At 42.0% G+C, this 18,897-nt stretch overlaps 1 protein-coding gene across 1 annotated transcript; it reads left to right on the forward strand.

The window, feature by feature from the left end:
* Positions 1-225: 225 nt before the first annotated feature.
* TLR6 (toll like receptor 6) lies at positions 226-10,381 on the forward strand. The gene is made up of 2 exons (XM_070397913.1): positions 226-298; positions 7,269-10,381. The coding sequence occupies exon 2, from the start codon at positions 7,338-7,340 to the stop codon at positions 9,726-9,728; it is 2,391 nt and encodes a 796-aa protein (XP_070254014.1). The 5' UTR covers positions 226-298; positions 7,269-7,337; the 3' UTR covers positions 9,729-10,381.
* Positions 10,382-18,897: the final 8,516 nt, after the last annotated feature.

The following is an 18,897-nucleotide window of genomic DNA, read 5'->3' on the forward strand; positions in this document are numbered from 1 at the left end:
GATAAATATTGCCTTAAAAAAGTTTTCTTCACACTGAAATGGTCATAACTTCTTGCTCAAATGAATTAAATTTTGATGACTATTTTAGTCTGTAGCCCATAAAAGCCTGCTGAGTCATGTGCTTTGCACAGTGACCCTTGAAAGGGAAATTCACATGTAGGAGCAATTCCAGGAAGGTCCTACAGATGGCACAATACTGTAGTTACAGTATTGCTTTACTTAAACTAAGAACTTCCACTTTGCCAAGCACTTATTTTTCCGCCTTTAGACGTTGTTTTCTTCTGAGAAAGAAATCTGGGTAAGTAAGTAGGCTTTTGTAGTTTTTTCAAATTATGGCATAATTACTTCAAACAAGCAAGAAAATGCTAATGATTGTCTAGGAAATAGGTAATGTTTCTTTGACATTTTTGCAAGATGATTTTAAGTGTGTGTGTTTTTTTAAATGTTGCAAATGTCCTTTTAAATATACAAGAAAGGTAAAGATCAGACTGTCTCCCAAAGGTACAAAAATAGCACGTGTAGTCATAGTTAAGGGAAAATCTAACCGATGAGATTTATTTCTTCTGCTTTTGTCTACTACATTTTTCTCTTTTCACCTTTCTCTAGTTCTTTGTTTTCAGTAACGTTTACAGTACTTTCTGCCACTGCTACGGCGCCTATTACATATTATGTATCTTTATAGTAGGCATGAGTGTTTTATGTCCCCTGTCACATAATTCTATAGTTGCTTATTTGTATCTGCCACTAATTTATAAGCATTTGGAAAGCAGGGATTATGCCAGTGCTATTCATATTTCTTTCCCCAGCACCTAATGCCCAGCAAATTCCTGGCACATACTACACTCTGAATAAACAGTTATTAAATGAAGGAAGTGGAAGGCACTGACCGAGGACTTGCCTTTCTCTGGGTACCTCACCTAAACTTTGACAAATAAAGCAATATTTCTCTTGCACACTTGTTGACTCGATTATGGAATCACTCTTACCTCAATGTTTTTCTTATCGCCCCTTTCTTGTAGTCTTAATTTTCACAGATCCTATCCACTATGGTGTTTTTCTTGAAATAGAGCTTCTTCCATCTGTCTTTTTCCTCCCTCTTTTCATTCCATGCATTAAAGAAAAAGAAAAAAACAACAACTTTTCCTCCTACCTCTTTTTACTTCCTGGAAAAAAAAGGAGTGAACTCTGTAGTCATCCACTCTCATCTCCCCTTTTCCTCTCTTTTATTTTTTCTTAAATATAAAAGCTCCTGTCTGGTTTGTTAAGTGTATACACTGGGAACTGCTTGAGGGTATAAAGGCCCCTGAAGGAATACTACCTTTTGGGGGCAGGGTAGCTGATCAACTTGCTCACACAGTGGCTAAGTTTCAAACCCCTGACCACAGACACCAGAGAGGGACCTCTAGGTAGGTTCTCATTCATAAATGTCAATTATCAAGCATCATGCGGAAGAAGTTCTTTCTTTATACAAATAATACAAGCATGTTTCTTTAAATATAAACTGTTTTTATGTTAGCTGTATTTTAAGACAAAACTTTTTTGATTTATAAAAGATGTTCAAAATTAGAAATTTTGGAAATATACAAAAGCATAGGAAAGAAAATTAACTTTATCTAGGATTCAGAAATCCAGATATAACTACTATTAGCATTTGATATATTTCTTCCCATTCTTTTTGCCCCTAGGCTTTGCTTATACATCAGGTTTTCCTCATGTTTTGCAAAATTAGAGTCCTATCACATATACAATTTTGTATTCTTATATTCACCTAACATTATATTGTAGACATTAGTTTTTTCCAAAAGTGCAATATTTGAGACGGCATGTTATTCATGTTATGAGTGTGCCATAATTGATTAAACCATTTTCTACACAAGGTTGACTTTTCATTTTGCTGATTGTTTCTTTTGCTGTGCAGAAGCCTTTTAATTTTATAGAGCCCCACTTCTTAAACAATTTTCCTTTTTGTTGCCAGATCCGAAGAATTATTGCCAAGACCAATGTCAGGTTTTCTTCTAGAAGAACACCTAACATTGTGTTTTCTTCTAGGAGTTTTTTTGTTTTAGTTCTTAAAAGTTAAGTTTTTAATTTATTTGGAGTAAATTTTTGTGAGTGGGATAAGATAGGCGTCAAATTTCATTCTTTTGCATGTACATATACAGTTTTCCAGCACCATTTATTGAAGAGACTGCCATTTCCCCATTGAGTATTTTTTGCTCCCTTGTCAAATATTAGTTTGTGCCTGGATTTCTTTCTGGGCTCTCAATCCTGTTCCATTGGTCTATGTGTCTGTTTTTATGTGCACATTATACTGTGTTGATTACTATAACTTTGTAATATAGTTTGAAACCAGGAAGTGTGGTGCCTTCAGTTTTGTCTGTCTCAGAATTGCTTGGCTATTTGGGATCTTTTGTGGTCCCATAGGAATTTTTCAATTTTTCCCCTATTTCTGTGAAACATATCATTGAAATTTTGATAACTATTGCCTTGAATATATAGATAGCTTTGGGTAGAATGGACATTTTAACAATATTGTTTCTTCTGAACCATGAATGCAGGATATCTTTTCATTTATTCGTGTCTTCAATTTCTTTCATCAATGTCTTATCTTTTCAGTGTATAGGTCTTTGACCTTCCTGGTGAAATTTATTCTGAGATATTTTGTTCTTTTGATAAAATTGTAAATGGAATTGTTTTGTTTATTTCTTTTCCAGGTAGTTTGTTGTTAGTGTATAGAAACACTATTTTTTTTAATTAAATCTTTATTGTTCAGATTATTACATTTGTACCTCTTTTTTTCCCCCCATAACTCCCTTCCTTCCAGTTCCCACCCCACCTTCCGCCCTCACTCCCCACCCACTGTCCTCCTCCATAGGTGTACGATTTTTGTCCAGTCTCTTCCCGCATCTCCCACACCCTTTCCCCCCCCCCAAGAATAGTCAGTCCATTCCCTTTCTATGTCCCTGATTCTATTATAATCAACAGTTCATTCTGTTCATCAGATTATTTATTCACTTGATTCTTAGATTCACTTGTTGATAGATGCATGTTTGTTGTTCACAATTTGTATCTTTACCTTTTCTTCTTCTTCCTCTTCTTAAAGGATACCTTTCAGCATTTCATATAATACTGGTTTGGTGGTGATGAATTCCTTTAGCTTTTCCTTATCTGTGAAGCTCTTTATCTGACCTTCAATTCTGAATGATAGCTTTGCTGGATAAAGTAATCTTGGTTGTAGGTTCTTGGCATTCATCACTATGAATATTTCTTGCCACTCCCTTCTGGCCTGCAAAGTTTCTGTTGAGAAATCAGCTGACAGTCGTATGGGTACTCCCTTGTAGGTAACTGACTTTCTTTCTCTTGGTGCTTTTAAGATTCTCTCTTTGTCTTTTGCTCTTGGCATTTTAATTATGATGTGTCTTGGTGTGGTCCTCTTTGGATTCCTTTTGTTTGGGGTTCTCTGCACTTCCTGGACTTGGAAGTCTATTTCTTTCAGCAGGAAGGGGAAGTTTTCTGTCATTATTTCTTCAAATAGGTTTTCAATATCTTGCTCACTCTCATCTTCTGGCACCCCTATAATTCTGATGTTGGTGCGCTTGAAGCTGTCCCAGAGGTTCCTTACACTATCTTCGTATTTTCAGATTCTTTTTTCATTTTGCTTTTTCAGTTGGGTGTTTTTTGCTTCTTCGCATTTCAAATCTTTGACTTGATTCTTGGGCTCCTCTGGTCTGCTGTTGGGAGTCTGTATAATATTCTTTATTTTAGTCAGTGTATGCTTAATTTCTAGTTGGTTCTTTATCACAACATCAAGGGTCTCATTAGATTTCTTGTAGATCTCAATAAGTTTATCGGCGGCTTCTAGACAGTTCTTGAGGGACCTTAAAAGTGTGGTTCTGAACTCAATATCCTCCATTGACAATTTTGTCCTGTTTCTTTGTCTCCGCATTTTTTATGCTTTCTTGGTGCACCCCCTAGTGGTCTTTGTGCGCAGTCTTGTTGTAGTTAAGCCTTGATTGTTGTAGTTAATACTAGGGGGATTTGACCTCCAGGCCAACTGGCTGTGAGAATCAGCTGTGTCTGCAGTGGGAAACCTTCTGTCCTCTGGGGAGGTGCTAATCTAGCCTTTGCCTGAGGCTATCCGGCAAATGGCTCTGCGCAGGGCTTGGGCAGGGTGGGTCGCACGGGATCAACAGGGCGGGTGGAGGGAGCAGTTATGGCTGCTCTCAGTCCCGTCCCCAGAGGCTCTGCCTCTCAGCATCCCAGCAACCACTGCAAACCTCGGAGAGAAAGCTGCCCTCCCGTTCCTACCGATGCCAGACAGTCCCGCTCCTCCTGTTTGAGTCTGGGTCCCTAGCGACTTGCCCAGAACTGGAGCTCAGAATCTGAGACTCCCTCCTGATTGAAAACGACAACCGCGCCCTCAGCCACCAGCCCGCTCCGCGCGCACCTCCGCACCTTTGTATTTTCCGCACTGCGCCTCCCCTGAGTCTCGGTATGTTGTTCTCTTTCCTTCTAGCTGAAGAATTTTCCCTCAGCCAGCCTTCCTGTGGTTCTGGGTGATGTCCGTTCCGTCTTTTAGTTGTATTTTTGAAGTGGTTGTGCGAGGCAGCCAACTCCAGTGTTTACTATGCTGCCATCTTGGTTTCTCCCTAGAAACACTGTTGATTTTGTATGTTGGTTTTGTATCCTGCTACTTGACTGAATTTGTTTATTAGTTAGTTTGTTTTTGTGTGGAGTCTTTAGGATTCTCTACATATAAGTTCATATCATCTGCAAACAGAGATAATTTGACTTCTTCCTTCCCAATTTGGATGTTTTTGGTTTTTTTTATTGCTTAATTACTCTGGCCAGGACTTCCAGTGTATTATGTTGACTAGAAGTAGTAAGAGTACCTCTTGCCCAGCTTTTACCTAAAAGTGTTCGTCATTGTGTGATGAAGCGGTGGAGAATAGTGGCCGGCAGAAGAAAAACTCAGTGTTAGGATCCACTCACATCAGTACCACTGGGTAATTACCTGGTTGTTACTCATGCTTGGTATTTGAATGAGAGACAAACACAAAGGGACAAAATGTGTTCATACCTTTTGTGGTGGAGTCTGTTTTCCTGAGACAAAACTTGAATACACTGGATTTTCCTTACTACACCTTAGTTACGTTTTCATGAATGTAGATGCTTTTGGATCCTGCCATTAATTTTCCATCTTTCTTAGTTTTAGGTGGCAAGGTGGGTTTTCAAGTGTTTCTGTGTTTTCATGGGTGTTTTGATGGTCAATTGGGAGAGGCTGTAGGGGAAGAGGGGGGAGGGACTTTTAACCATATACCATTTTTTAAAAAATTAAAGTATAATTAGCTTTTTTTAAAAAAAAATGCCATTTTGTGGGCAGAGGATCTGAATAGACATTTCTTCAAAGAGGACATATAGAGGGCCAACAGATATATGATAAGATACTCAATGTCACTAACCATCAGAAAAATGCAAATTAAAATCACAATGAGGTGTCACAGCACACCTGTTAGAATGGCTGTCATCAATAAATCAACAAATAACAAGTATTGGTGAGGATGTGGAGAAAAGGGAACCCTCATGCACTGTTGGCGGGAATGCAGACTGGTGCAGTCACTGTGGAAAGCATTATGGAGTTTCCTGAAAAAATTAAAAATGGAACTGCCTTATGATGCAGCAATTCCACCTCCAGTGTATGTCCAAAGAACTCCAAAACACTAATTCAAAAGAATATATGCACTCCTATGTTTATTGCAGTGTTGTTTATAATAGCCAAGTGCCCATCAACAGACAAGTGGATAAAAAAGCTCACACACACACACACACACACACACACACTACTTAGACATAAAAAAGAATGAAATCTTAACCATTTGCAACAGCACGAATGGACCTAGAAAGTATTTTGCTAAGTGAAATAAGTCAGTCAGAGAAAGACAAAAACCATATGATCTTACTTACATGTGAAATCTAAAGAACCAAATAAATGAACAAAGAAAACTGAAACAGACTCATAGAAACAGAGAACAAGCTGGTGGATGCCAGAGGGGAGGGAGGTTGGGGAATTGGGCGAAAAAGGTAAAGGGATTAAGAAAAAATAATTTGGACAAAAATAGAAAAGGAAAGAAATGAAGTGGCCTGGTCCACTTATAATTATAGTTCTGCTACATTACAAACTCCCAGAGGTCAGGGATATAGTCTGTCACCAATGCCTAGAATAGTGCCCAAGCACTCAATAAACATTTGCTTCATGTTTGTACATATTTAAATAATTTTATAATAAAAATAATTTAAAAGGAAAAAAAAGCCATTTTGTAATGATATGTCCCCAACCCGGAAGAGTATTTACTCTTCCAATGAATGATTAATTGAAACCCTACTCATCTCATAACTATTTTACTATTTCCAATATACCCTCAGGTGATGAACAGCAGACCTTTTTGTTAATGAAACTGAACAACTAACTAGTCAAAATCTGCTCCGATTATTCCAGCTACACAAAGCCCTACTTAAGAAATGTTGCCTGTTCTTGTTCCTGAGGGGCTCCTAGGGGTGTGTGTGTGCGTGTGTGTGTGTGTGTGTGATCAGATCCTGAATGAGGTCCAGCAAGCCTCAAAATTCCAACCATTTGTTCTGGTCACAAATATGGGGTCTGTGGTCTCGTGCACCTGCCAAGTAATCTCAATCAGTGATTGTCATGAACTTCAATGTCTATATTGTTCTCTCGTCTATACAGTAGCTTTAGCCTGCCATGCCTCTGACTTCTCCAGAGTACTTATTAATATTTATCTATATTTTCCTGTTTTATCAGTGTGTTAACTGTAGGTACTTGATGTTTTCAGATTATCAGTGCTGAATCCCATCTCTCTGAATGTGTTGCTTCTGGTTTAATGTGAGTTGCGAAAACACATGTCCATTTTCATGGGAATTGTGTCAAAAATAAGGCCCTGTGACTAAAACATTTCCTGCGACCAGAAAGAGTGGAGTAAATATGTTATCTCAATGCCCTTCATCAGCTGGTAAGAGCACCTATAACTTGTACCTGGAGGTGGTGCCAGGCAGGCATGATTGTGGGCGCTCCAGTGTAGCACAGGAGGCTGCCCTGTGGCCATCACAGCTGCCTTGCCGCACACAGGATGCCCTGTGGGAGTCAGGCAGCATTATGACTCTGATGGTGAATAAAGAAATAATTATGACTGTGTTTAGTAAGTAGAGGTTTGAGAGCATTTACCCACTATATGTCTTAATATATATTATATTTCTAGGATTTGGATGCATATCAAGATGCTCTGAAGAACAGTGATAGCCCTTCGGGGAATAGCCGCTTCAACATCATGACCAAGGACAAAGAACCCATTGTCAGGAGCTTTCATTTTGTTTGCATGATAACCTTAATATTTGGAACCATAATCCAGTTCTCTGCTGAAAGTGAATTTGCAGTAAATGAGTCAAACAAAGGCCTTACTCATGTTCCAAAAGGCCTGCCACCCAAAACCATAGTCTTAGATATGTCTCAAAACTACATATCTGAGCTTCACCTCTCTGACGTCAGCTTTCTTTCGGGGCTCAGAGTTTTGAGGTTTTCCCATAATAGACTCCAGTACCTTGATATTAGTATTTTCAAGTTCAACCAGGATTTGGAATACTTGGATTTATCGCACAATCAGTTGCAGAAGATATCCTGCCATGCTGTCACCAGTCTCAAGCATTTAGACCTCTCATTCAATGACTTTGATGCCCTGCCCATCTGTGAGGAATTTGGCAACTTGACTCAACTGAATTTCTTGGGATTAAGTGCCAAACATTTACAACAATTAGATCTGCTACCGGTTGCTCACTTGCATCTAAGTGTCATCCTTCTGGAGTTGGAAGGTTATTATGTGAAAGAACATGAGACAGAAAGTCTTCAAATTCTGAATACAAAAACACTTCACCTCGTTTTTCACCCAAATAATTTCTTCTCTGTCCAAGCAAACATATCAGTTAATAATGTAGGGTGTTTACAACTGAGTAATATTAGACTGAAGGATGAGAACTGTCACATTTTAATTACATTTTTATCAGAACTAACTAGAGGTCCAAACTTAGTAAATATTACCCTCAACCACGTGGAAACAACTTGGAAATGTTTGGTTAGAATTTTTCAATTCCTTTGGCCCAAACCTGTAGAATATCTCAGTATTTACAATGCAACAATAGTTGAAAAGATTGATAAAGAAGATTTTACGTATTCTGAAACATCATTGAAAGCGTTGAAAATTGAACATATTACAAACAAAGTTTTTCTTTTTTCACAGACAGTATTATACACTGTGCTTTCTGAGATGAACATTATGATGTTAACCATATCAGACACACCTTTTATACACATGCTTTGTCCTCAAGCACCAAGCACATTTAAGTTTTTAAACTTTACCCAGAATGTTTTGACTGATAGTATTTTTCAAGAATGCTCCACTTTAGTTAGATTGGAGACATTGATCTTACAAAAGAATGAATTAAAAGACCTTTTCAAAGTAGGTCTCATGACTAAGGATATGCCATCTTTGGAAATGCTGGATGTGAGCTGGAATTCTTTGGAATATCATGGGCGCAACAGAAATTGCACTTGGGCTGAGAGAATAGAGGTGCTAAATTTGTCTTCAAATATACTCACTGACTCTGTTTTCAGATGTTTACCTCCCAGGCTCAGGGTTCTTGATCTTCACAGTAATAGAATAACAAGTATCCCTGAAAATGTCATCCATCTGGAAGCTTTGCAAGAACTCAATGTTGCTTCCAATTCTTTAGCCTACCTTCCTGGATGTGATTCCTTCAGCAGCCTCTCTGTACTCATCATTGACTATAATTCAATTTCCAACCCATCAGCTCATTTCTTCCAGAGCTGCCAGAAGATTAGGTCCATAAACGCAGGAAACAATCCATTCCAATGTACATGTGAGCTCAGAGAATTTATCCGAAGTATAGGCCAAGTTTCCAGTGAAGTGGTAGAGGGTTGGCCTGACTCTTATAAGTGTGACTATCCAGAAAGCTATAAGGGAACCCTACTAAAGGACTTTCATGTGTCTCCATTATCCTGCAACACAGCTCTGCTGATTGCCACCATTGGGGTCACTGGGCTGGTGTTGGCTGTCGCCGTGACTGTCCTGTGTGTCTATTTTGATTTGCCCTGGTATCTCAGGATGGTGTGTCAGTGGACCCAGACCCGACACAGGGCCAGGAACATATCTTTACACGAACTCCAAAGAACTCTTCAGTTCCATGCCTTTATTTCATACAGTGAACACGATTCTGCCTGGGTGAAGAATGAATTACTACCAAACCTAGAAAAAGAAGATATACGGATTTGTCTGCATGAGAGAAACTTTGTTCCTGGCAAGAGCATTGTGGAAAATATCATAAACTGTATTGAGAAAAGTTACAAGTCCATCTTTGTTTTGTCTCCCAACTTTGTTCAGAGCGAGTGGTGCCATTATGAACTCTACTTTGCCCACCACAATCTCTTTCATGAAGGATCTAATAACTTAATTCTGATCTTGCTGGACCCCATTCCACAGAACAGCATTCCTAGCAAGTATCACAAGCTGAAGGCCCTCATGACACAACGAACTTATTTGGAATGGCCGAAGGAGAAGAGCAAACATGGACTTTTTTGGGCTAACATCAGAGCTGCTTTTAATGTGAAATTAACACTAACCACTGAAAACAATGACGTGAAAACTTAAAAAAAAAGACCAGGAAACCTAACTTAGGAAACCATCATAAACATGGGTCCTTTGAACACCCTGGTATTAAGTTATTAGGTGCTCGCATCATCTCTATGTGTTCAAGAAAGACTTCACGCCTGGCTGACGTGGCTCAGCGGTTGAGCGTAGACCTATGAGCCAGGAGGTCACAGTTCGATTCCCAGTCAGGGCACATGCCTGAGTTGCAGACTTGATCCCCAGTAGGGGGCATGTAGGAGGTAGCTGATCAATGATTCTCTGATCATTGCTGTTTCTCTCTCCCTCTCCCTTCCTCTCTGAAATCAATAAAAATATAGTTAAAAAAGAAAAGAAAGACTTAACAACAGCCATGTTTCAATTGAGTTGGGGAGCAGGCTGGGGCTGAGGTGGTGCTCAAACCTGCTGATTATGATGCCAGATAGCTCAGTCTCCTCTGGTTTAACCGTTGTGTTACAAATCAAAACAGTCTCATTTAAGTAAATGCTCAGTCATTCAAGGATCTTTCCTTTCCTCCCTCTGTCAAATGGATTCTGTGTGAGCAGGAGTTTATAGAACTTCCTGGCAGCATGGAATGAGTCAACCTCACAGCGGTAAGCAGTGATCCGTGGGGTGCCCTGTGCATGCTCATTGGCTTCTGGGTGAACTTTGTTTTCCTGTTCAACTTTAGAACTTGAAAAAAATTATGCTGGTTATGGAAAATAGAGACACCATTTTCATCACATCTGAATAATCATTTGTTAAATTTTTGACCTAGCTACACAGATATGCAGTAGTTTGTATAGATAAAGGGAAATATAGCCTTAGTCATAGGCTGTTGAGGCTAAAGACATGGGTTTACCTGCTTGCCAAAAAAACTCAGAGCCAAATTTATTTGTATCTGTTAATTGCATAGGACATTTTGGTGCTTTAGAATTTTGGAGAAGGCTTCAAAGCTGACAAAAGGTACATTTTAAACAGAAACAGCTCTACCCTTACGACCTCACATAATCTTAATTACCTCTTTAAAGTCTCTATCTCCAAATATAGTCATACTAGAGGCCCGATGCACAAAAATTCATGCAAGAGTAGGCCTTCCTTCCCCTGGCTGCCGGCACCAGCTTCCCTCTGGCACCCGGGACCTGGGCTTCACTCTGGCCCCAGCTTCGTCCAGAAGGATGTCTGGAATGACACCTGGAAGGAAGTTTGGCCTAATTAGCATATTATCCTTTTATTATTATAGATTCTAAGGAACCAGGGGGTTAGGGCTTCAACATATAAATTTTGGAGAGGACACAATTCAGTCCATAACAGATGACTATGCAGATAAATTGAAAAATGGTGACAGTGATTTTTAGTTGTCACCAGTATCCATTCTCCCTTTATTTATTAAATATATTTTTATTGTTGATAGTATTACAGATATCTCCCATCCCCCCTTCCTCCCCTCCTCCCAGCCCTTACTACCCTATTGCTCATGTCCATGGGCTATGCATATCTATACTAATAAAAAGGTAATATGCTAATTAGACTGGACGTCTTCTGGACATCCTTCCAGACAAAGTCACACTGGCGGGGGCCAAGTCAGAGGTGGTTAGGGGCAATCAGACTGGCAGGTGAGGGCAGTTAGGAGGTTATCAGCCCAGCAGGGAGAGGTGGTTAGGGGAAATCAGGCAGGCAGGTGGGCAGGTGAGTGGTTAGGAGCCAGCGGTCCCAGATTGTGAGAGGGATGTCTGACTGCTGATTTAGGCCCTATCCCGAGGGGTCCTGGATTGGAGAAGGTGCAGGCTGGGCTGAGGGACCCCCTCACCCCTGTGCACAAATTTCATGCACCAGGCATCTAGTAAGTATATAAGTTCTTTGGTTTAATCTCTTCTCATCTCCCCAACCCCACATTGAGGTATGTCAGTCTGTTCCATGCCTCCATGCTCTGGGTTTTATTTTGTTGGTCAATTCATTTTGTTTATTAGATTCCACAAATATGTGAGATCATGTGATATTTGTTTTTCTCAGTTTGGCTTATTTCACTTAGCATAATATTTTCCAGGTTCATCCATGCTGTCCCAAAGGGTAAGAGATCCCTCTTTTTTACAGCTGCATAGTATTCCATAGTGTAAATGTCCCACCACTTTTTTATCCATTCATCTACTTATGGGCACTTTGGCTGTATTCTCCCTTATTTAATACTAGAATGTGTGAGCTTTCTCAGGGCAACCCAGCTAGAGATGACATTTCCCAGCATCCTTTGCAGCTTGACGTGGACACATGACTAAATTCTGGGCAATGAGATGTAGCCGGAAGCTAAGTGCCACTCGGACTCATGTCTCTAAGAAAGACGGGTCCTGTCTTTCCACTGGAAAAGAGGTAAGAATTGGAGGAACTGTTTGTACCTGGAGATGAAAGCCACATGTTGACAACATGCCCTCATCCTGCCATTTTGTTTGGCTCAAGTCAGCCTCTCAGCATATCTTGGACTGCTCATCTCTCATGTGAGAGAAAAGTGAACTTCCACCTTGTTTAAACCATGCCACTGTTGGATCCCGTCGATACAGCATCTTCATCAGCACCCCCATGAGTACAGACATTTATAACCCGCAGACAGTGGTACAGCCTTTGAATATTTCCTGACTATGTACAGGAGAGGAAAGTGACCATGTTTCACCTGCAACCCGGAGCAGAGCATCTGCCATCCTGACCAAGCCACCAATATCTCTCGCCTGTGAGAGGGCAACAACCTCCCAACCAGCCTCCTTGCTTTTACTCCTGCCTCACACATTCTCCAAATAGCAATTGGAGTGATGGCTTTTATGGTGTAAAGTCTATTAGGGCATTCCCCTGCTTACGACCTGCTAATGACCTCCCCCTGCAGGTAGAACAAAGGTCAAGCTCCTCATCATGACCTGCTGCCAAGGTCTGGGTCTGCCTTCCTTCCCCTCTGCACCTCCCTCTGCATCTCCTGGCGCTCTCCCCCTGGCCCAGCACATGTCAGCCACCATTGCCTTTGGCTGTTCCCTGGATGCGCCACATGGATGCCCTCCTCTGCCTCTCTGACCCTGGTACTTGCCACTGGGATCAGTCTTTCCCGGGGGCTTGCTTAACTTGTTCTTGACCTTTGTGTCTCAGCTCAAAGGTCACCTCCTCAGAGGGGCCTCCCCGTGACTCCCAATCACTCTCTGTCACGTTGCTCCCCTTGGTTTTCTTTACAGCAGATGTCAGTCTCTGAAATTATCTGGTTGACTTGTTTTCTGTTTTTCCTCCACTAAAATATAAGCTCCAGGAGAACAACAACCTTCCATACCTTGTCCACTGCTTATGCCCAGTGCTGACAACAGTGTATTGTAGATACTCAGTAAAAACTTGTTGGATGAATACATAGCTCCGAGTGGCCACAAGCATCAAATGCCTTTGGAGTTTTCATTTTTAACTTTATTTTAAATGCCCCATACAAATAGAGCACCCCCTCCCCATTCATGTTAGTGTGGAGCCTTCACATGCCCCCAATTCCCTGCCACAGTTCAAAAAGTTTGCATTAATACATTTTCAGATATTAACACGTTGATGACAATAAAAAATAGGTTCCTTAATAAGGTGACAGCTTAGAAGGAATGGGACATGGCAAAGAGGATTAGGGAGGGCTGCTAGGATGAAGCCTGCTGAAAGGCCTTTGGACAACCCCAGGGCAGCGTGAGGGTCCTGGGCCTGTGGCTGAGAAGGCCCTTCAAAGGGCAGGCACAGTGGGTGCTGAAAGGGTTCAAGAGAATAAACCGAGGAAGAGAAAATTTACTGTGCTTAGCAGATATCTTGCAGAAAGCTTGCAACCTTGAGCACCTCATGGTCCAGATAACCACTAGCCATCTGACACTGGGAGGAACCAAGGACAGACCAGACCCTTACGTCGACAGAGCGGCTTGCAGCCAGCAAAGGTAATAAAAACCTGTTTCTCCCTTCTGTCTTGGAGGACTTCATTTTGTGGGACTCAGCCCACCTGCACCCAGGTGCCTGGAATAAAAATCTCTTTTGATACATTATGGCCCCATGTCATAGGTATGCGACCCTGGCCCACTCTGAATCTTTCCTTTAGTGCCAGTCATCCTGAAGGTCTAGTGAAGGGTCCGGTAAGAGCCATTCCAGGGTTCCAGCAACCAGGCACCTGGCATTCAGAGAGACTGTGATTGTCCGGCTCCTGAGCTCCCCCTGTGTCTGGGGAAGGCCCCCAGCCACACTTCGGCATGGCTGAACTTCTGCTGAACTTGTGACACTTACTTGGGCCTCCCTAGCCTTCTTCCAGACTGGTCTGGGTTGTGCCTGTGACTGGATAGACGACCTCTCCTTGCCTTGCCTCCTCTATCAACATGAGGCATAGATTCATAGGTAAGTGGCGTTAGTCTGTTTTCCCATGTCCGGGACTAGCCTGTAATTTTGGGTTTGGAGCCAGGCTCCGGGCTGTTACTGTACAGCCGGCCCCACGAAAATCCAGCGCTGGTAGGAACAAGTCCCCGGGGGAACAAGGTTCCCTCGCCCACTCTCCTGACGGGAATGCCTGTCACGGAGGGAGGGCTCCGTCCGTTTCTTGTGAACATTAGGGGAAGACAGGGACGCCTTTCTCAGCCTTAACTTCATGGAGAACAGACCTTAAGCCCTAGCCTGTCATCATGAGGAAGCTCACCATCGCCTTTCCCCCACACCACACCCTCGTGCAGGACTTACACGAGTCTTACATGCTTGCCCTAAGTGATTTATTTTTTTATTGCAATACTGTCTGGCCTCAGTATAAGTTAAAATGGCAATTTTGGTTTCCAAATCCTAACTGACCTTGACAATTCTGCCGCAGGCAGGGCAAGTGGTCTGAGGCCCCATATATCCAGGCTTTTTTACACTCAAGGACACAACCTTCTCTCTGTAACAGCAGCTCTCCCTCACAGATTTTCCTCTTCACTCTAAGCTCCCAGAGGACCTCAAATCCTCCTCCTCCTTCACCACTTTTGATCTTGCCAGTCATCCCCCGGCCCACTCCGAACCTTTCAGGTGCAAAGTTCGAAGTAAAAGGGCACCATGAGCAAAGAAAGCATCAAATCGGTAGCTTTGCTGGGTGTGTTTGTTTTTCACGGCTTCCATAACAAATTACCACAAACTGTGTGGCTTAAAACTGTGTGTGCTCTCACAGGAGGCAGAAACCCCAAATCAAGGGGTCCACAGGCTTGGTTCCTTCTGGAGGCTCTGAGGGAGAAATGGAGACTTTCTCCCAGTTTCTGGTGGTTGCCGTCAATCCTTGGCATTGCTTGGCTTGTCTGCCTGTGTCTTCATGTGGCCTTCTCCTCTGAGTCTCTGCGTCTTTTTTTCCTCTGTCTCTTCTAAGGACACTCCCATCGGATTTATGGTCCTCTTTAACCCAGTGTGATCTTGTCTTGATCTTATCTGTAATAATAAAAGCGTAATAGGCAAATTAACCGAACGACCGAACAGCAGAACAACTGTCTGGATGACCTTCCGGATGACCATGCTATGACATGCACTGGTGCCAGGCCAACCAAGGTGGGTGCAATGTGATTGGTTGGTGTGCCCCACCATTGCCCCACAATCACGCCACAGAGGGAGGCCCATGCCACTGGCCAGGAGGGTGATCAATCGGGGGTGAGGGGGAGCTCCGCGATTGCCCCACAGAGGGAGGCCCAGGCCAGCCAAGTGATCGCACCCCATGCCTGTCACCCACAGAGGGAGGTGACCAGTGGCAGGGGATGGGGGCAGCACCGCACAGATGGCAAGCAGTGGCAGCAGCAGGGATGGGGTCAGCTGCCAGCAGATGGGGGAAAGAAAGCCCTGATAGGCCCTGATCCCCAGCCAGGCCTAGGGACCCTACCCGAGGGGTCCTGGATTGTGAGAGGGCATAGGCCGGGCTGAGGGACACCCCTCCTCCTGTGCACAAATTTCATGCACCATGCCTCTAGTCTATATATATAAAAGCCTAATACATGAAATGTCCAACCGTTCGACCAGTCACTATGATGTGCACTGACCACTAGGGGGCAGATGCTCTGACTTGTAGGTTAGCTTGCTGCTGGGGTCCGGCCAATCGGGACTGAGCGAGACAGATTGGACACACCCTGGAGCCCTCCCACAGTCCCTTCCCGGCCCCGATCATGCACTGGTGGGGTCCCTCTGCCTGGCCTGCACCCTCTTGCAAGTCATGCACTGGGCCTCTAGTTGTCATTATATTTGCAAAGAACCTATCTATCTATATAAAGTCCTAATATGCAAATTGTCCCCATGGGAGTTCGAATGGGAGACCAAATTGCTCGCTATGATGTGCGCTGACCACCAGGTGGTGGTGCAGAATGAAGGGAGGCCCTGGCCAGCAGCTGCAAGGCCCCAATTGGCCCTTATCACCGGCTAGGCCTAGGGACTCTACCTGTGCATGAATTTCATGCACCGGGCCCCTAGTTTTCAAATAAGGTCACAGTTTACAGTTCTAAGTGGACATGAACTTGGGGGAGGGGGGTGTTACTAAATCCACTACCCTAGGGTTGGCATCGCTGTCTCAGGTGGATGTGGCAACAGGAAAAAAATGCTAACTTGGGGAGAGAGAATATGAAAAAAGTTGCTTGGAGAGTCAGAAGAGCAAAAAAGGGAGAAATTGGCAAAGAGAATACAATGATGGGTGTGAGAGAATGGGAGGCAGTGACCAGATGACTGGGATATAAGTAGGGGAGAGTATGAGTTTTAATGAGAAGGTGAAGACAAAAACAATACTGAGAAAGGGGGAAGTCAACTTCTGTCTAGATTTCTGGAGATTGATTTGATTAGAAAGGAATGAGAATAAATTGCAGGCAGGGCTTTCTAAACCCACAAAGACTTTCTGAGGGTTTTTAATTATAGTTATCTGTGAGGAATCTCAACAGAGACAAGTTGAAATATGAAGTTGTTTTTATTTTCCTCCAGTCATTCCATCAACTAGATTCTGAAATTCTCCTGTTCTTATCATAATCTTAATGATATCATGAATAGATTTCATTCCTCTCCAGTTCGTTTGAGTTATTAATCGTGCAATCTAGTTTAGTATGTTTAATCTCCAACTCCACCTAAAGTGCTTTGTCTTTCCCCATATCAGAGGCTAGGCTTGTAGCTCAATCTTGATGTATATATGGGTGGGATTGGGTGCAGTCAACCTGAGATACACACTCCCTGCTCCTCCCTTTCCCAGATCTAACTTTCTGATGTGGAGAACAGGAATGAGAGGTAGGAAGGCAGATATTCTTTTTGGTGATTGTGTTGGTTAAGGTGCAGGATAAGCTGCTGAACAGGGAAACCCCAAAGCACATGGGCTTCAATAAAATAGAAATTTCTTTCTTTTTAAAATAATAGGTTAAATATAGTCAGGAGGTCTAAGATAGGTAGCTGTCTATACTCGGCAAAGTTACGCAAGGGTTCAGGTTGACCAGTTGGCTCTGTTTCTCATAGCTTGTCTTTTCTTCTGATCTCCATTCCCCTTGATATGGAGGGGCAAGAATGAATGGAGTTCTCATGTACTTTCTCTGACTACATGGTCCAAAGGTGGAGATATACCACTTTTCCAAGGTACATGACATCACAGTGTCTAAATGCCTATGAGCAAGGGTTACTCTACCAGTCTCTCTGCTTACTTATACTTCTGAACTCCCAGGGGCACATGTAATGTTCTCTAAGATGGCTCAGAGAGGGACCACTTTCAGCAGAAGTAGGTGTCCTGCACATTTCTGCATCAAAACAAGCATCCATTTAAGGATAGAGATGTCTATGCTTCCTGTCCAGTCTCAGTGAGTGATTCTATTGGCATTCTCTCATCACTTGGTTTGGGAAGGAAGGGATGCCACCTCTCCCATTGGCAGAAGAGGGCACAGTCTTACATCACAAACACGGGTATCCAAAGCTGCTGACACTGCCACTGCCCTCCTCAGCATTCTTAGGTGGCTGGGAAATGTGAGGGTGAGGTGGTGGCGGGGATGGCACTATCTGGTTTCATGGCTTTTTAGAATGCCCTAAAGGAAGAGCTTGGTCCCAATTGCTGGCAGCTGCCTTAGAAAATGAGGTATATAACACTTCCTGGTTCTTGGTTTTGGACCCAAGTCATAGGGAAAGTTCTAGTCAATACCCTATTATGTAATCAGAACCAACAGATGGAAAGGGAAACAGAAATTGTTTGTAAGCTATCGAATTACATGACCGGTGAGCAACATAAAAATCTATCCTAAATTTGAATTAAATTTACATAATATAAATTAAAAATATATGATAAGCTCTGGTCAGGTAGCTTAGTTAGTTAGAGCATCCAATACACCAAGGTTGTGGGTTCAATTCCTGGTCAGGGCACATATGAGAATCAACCAATGAATGCATAAATAAGTGGAACAACAAATTGCTGTTTTTTTCTCTCTCTCTTCCTCTTTCTCTTTCTCAAATCAATAAATAAAAATTTAACTATATATATGATATATAGTAACAGAAGAAAAGGCAAAGAATAATGGTATGTTTTATGTTTATTGGTTTTATGTTTATTGGTTCACAAAGTCCACTTAATGAAACATAGCCTAAGGAAATAATTTTTCACACACATTCTAAGGAAACACATGGACATGTTGCTTTTTGCAGTGATTATAATAACAAAAATTGAGAACAACCTAAATACCCAACAACACAAGACTGGTAAAGTGCACTTGTTAAAATACTTTAAAAAATACCTTATAAATAAAATGGAATATTTATTCAGCCAGTAATAAAAGTTGTAGATGAATATTTACTGACATGAAAAGATATTTATGATGTTTTATAGATTAAGAAAATCAGATTGCAAAAACAGTATATATGGTATAATGCTGTGTGTGTGTGTGTGTGTGTGTGTGTGTGTGTGTGTGTATGTAAATTGGTACAAACTCTCTGATCAGCAATTTGGCAGGAAGCGAAAAGAGCCTAGCCTACATGGGGAAGTCTGCATGGTTGCTACAAAAATGCTATTGGTATCTCTATATGGTGAGGTTATTATTGATTTGACACTTCTTTCTTCTAATTTATTTATACTTTCTGATTTTTCCTCAGTAAACACATTACTTGGATAATAAAAAATTAAAATAACTAAAAAGTATGTCTGGGAAGAAAACATGCATATGTTTCTTTGACCTTGTTATGGTTATGAACTTTCTAAACTTAAAAGTAATGCGGCAGT

The sequence above is a fragment of the Myotis yumanensis genome, unplaced genomic scaffold (assembly GCF_028538775.1).
Source record: "Myotis yumanensis isolate MYYU_CA2020_CCGP unplaced genomic scaffold, mMyoYum1.0.hap1 SCAF_1, whole genome shotgun sequence".
In the NCBI taxonomy this organism is placed as follows: Eukaryota; Metazoa; Chordata; class Mammalia; order Chiroptera; family Vespertilionidae; genus Myotis; species Myotis yumanensis.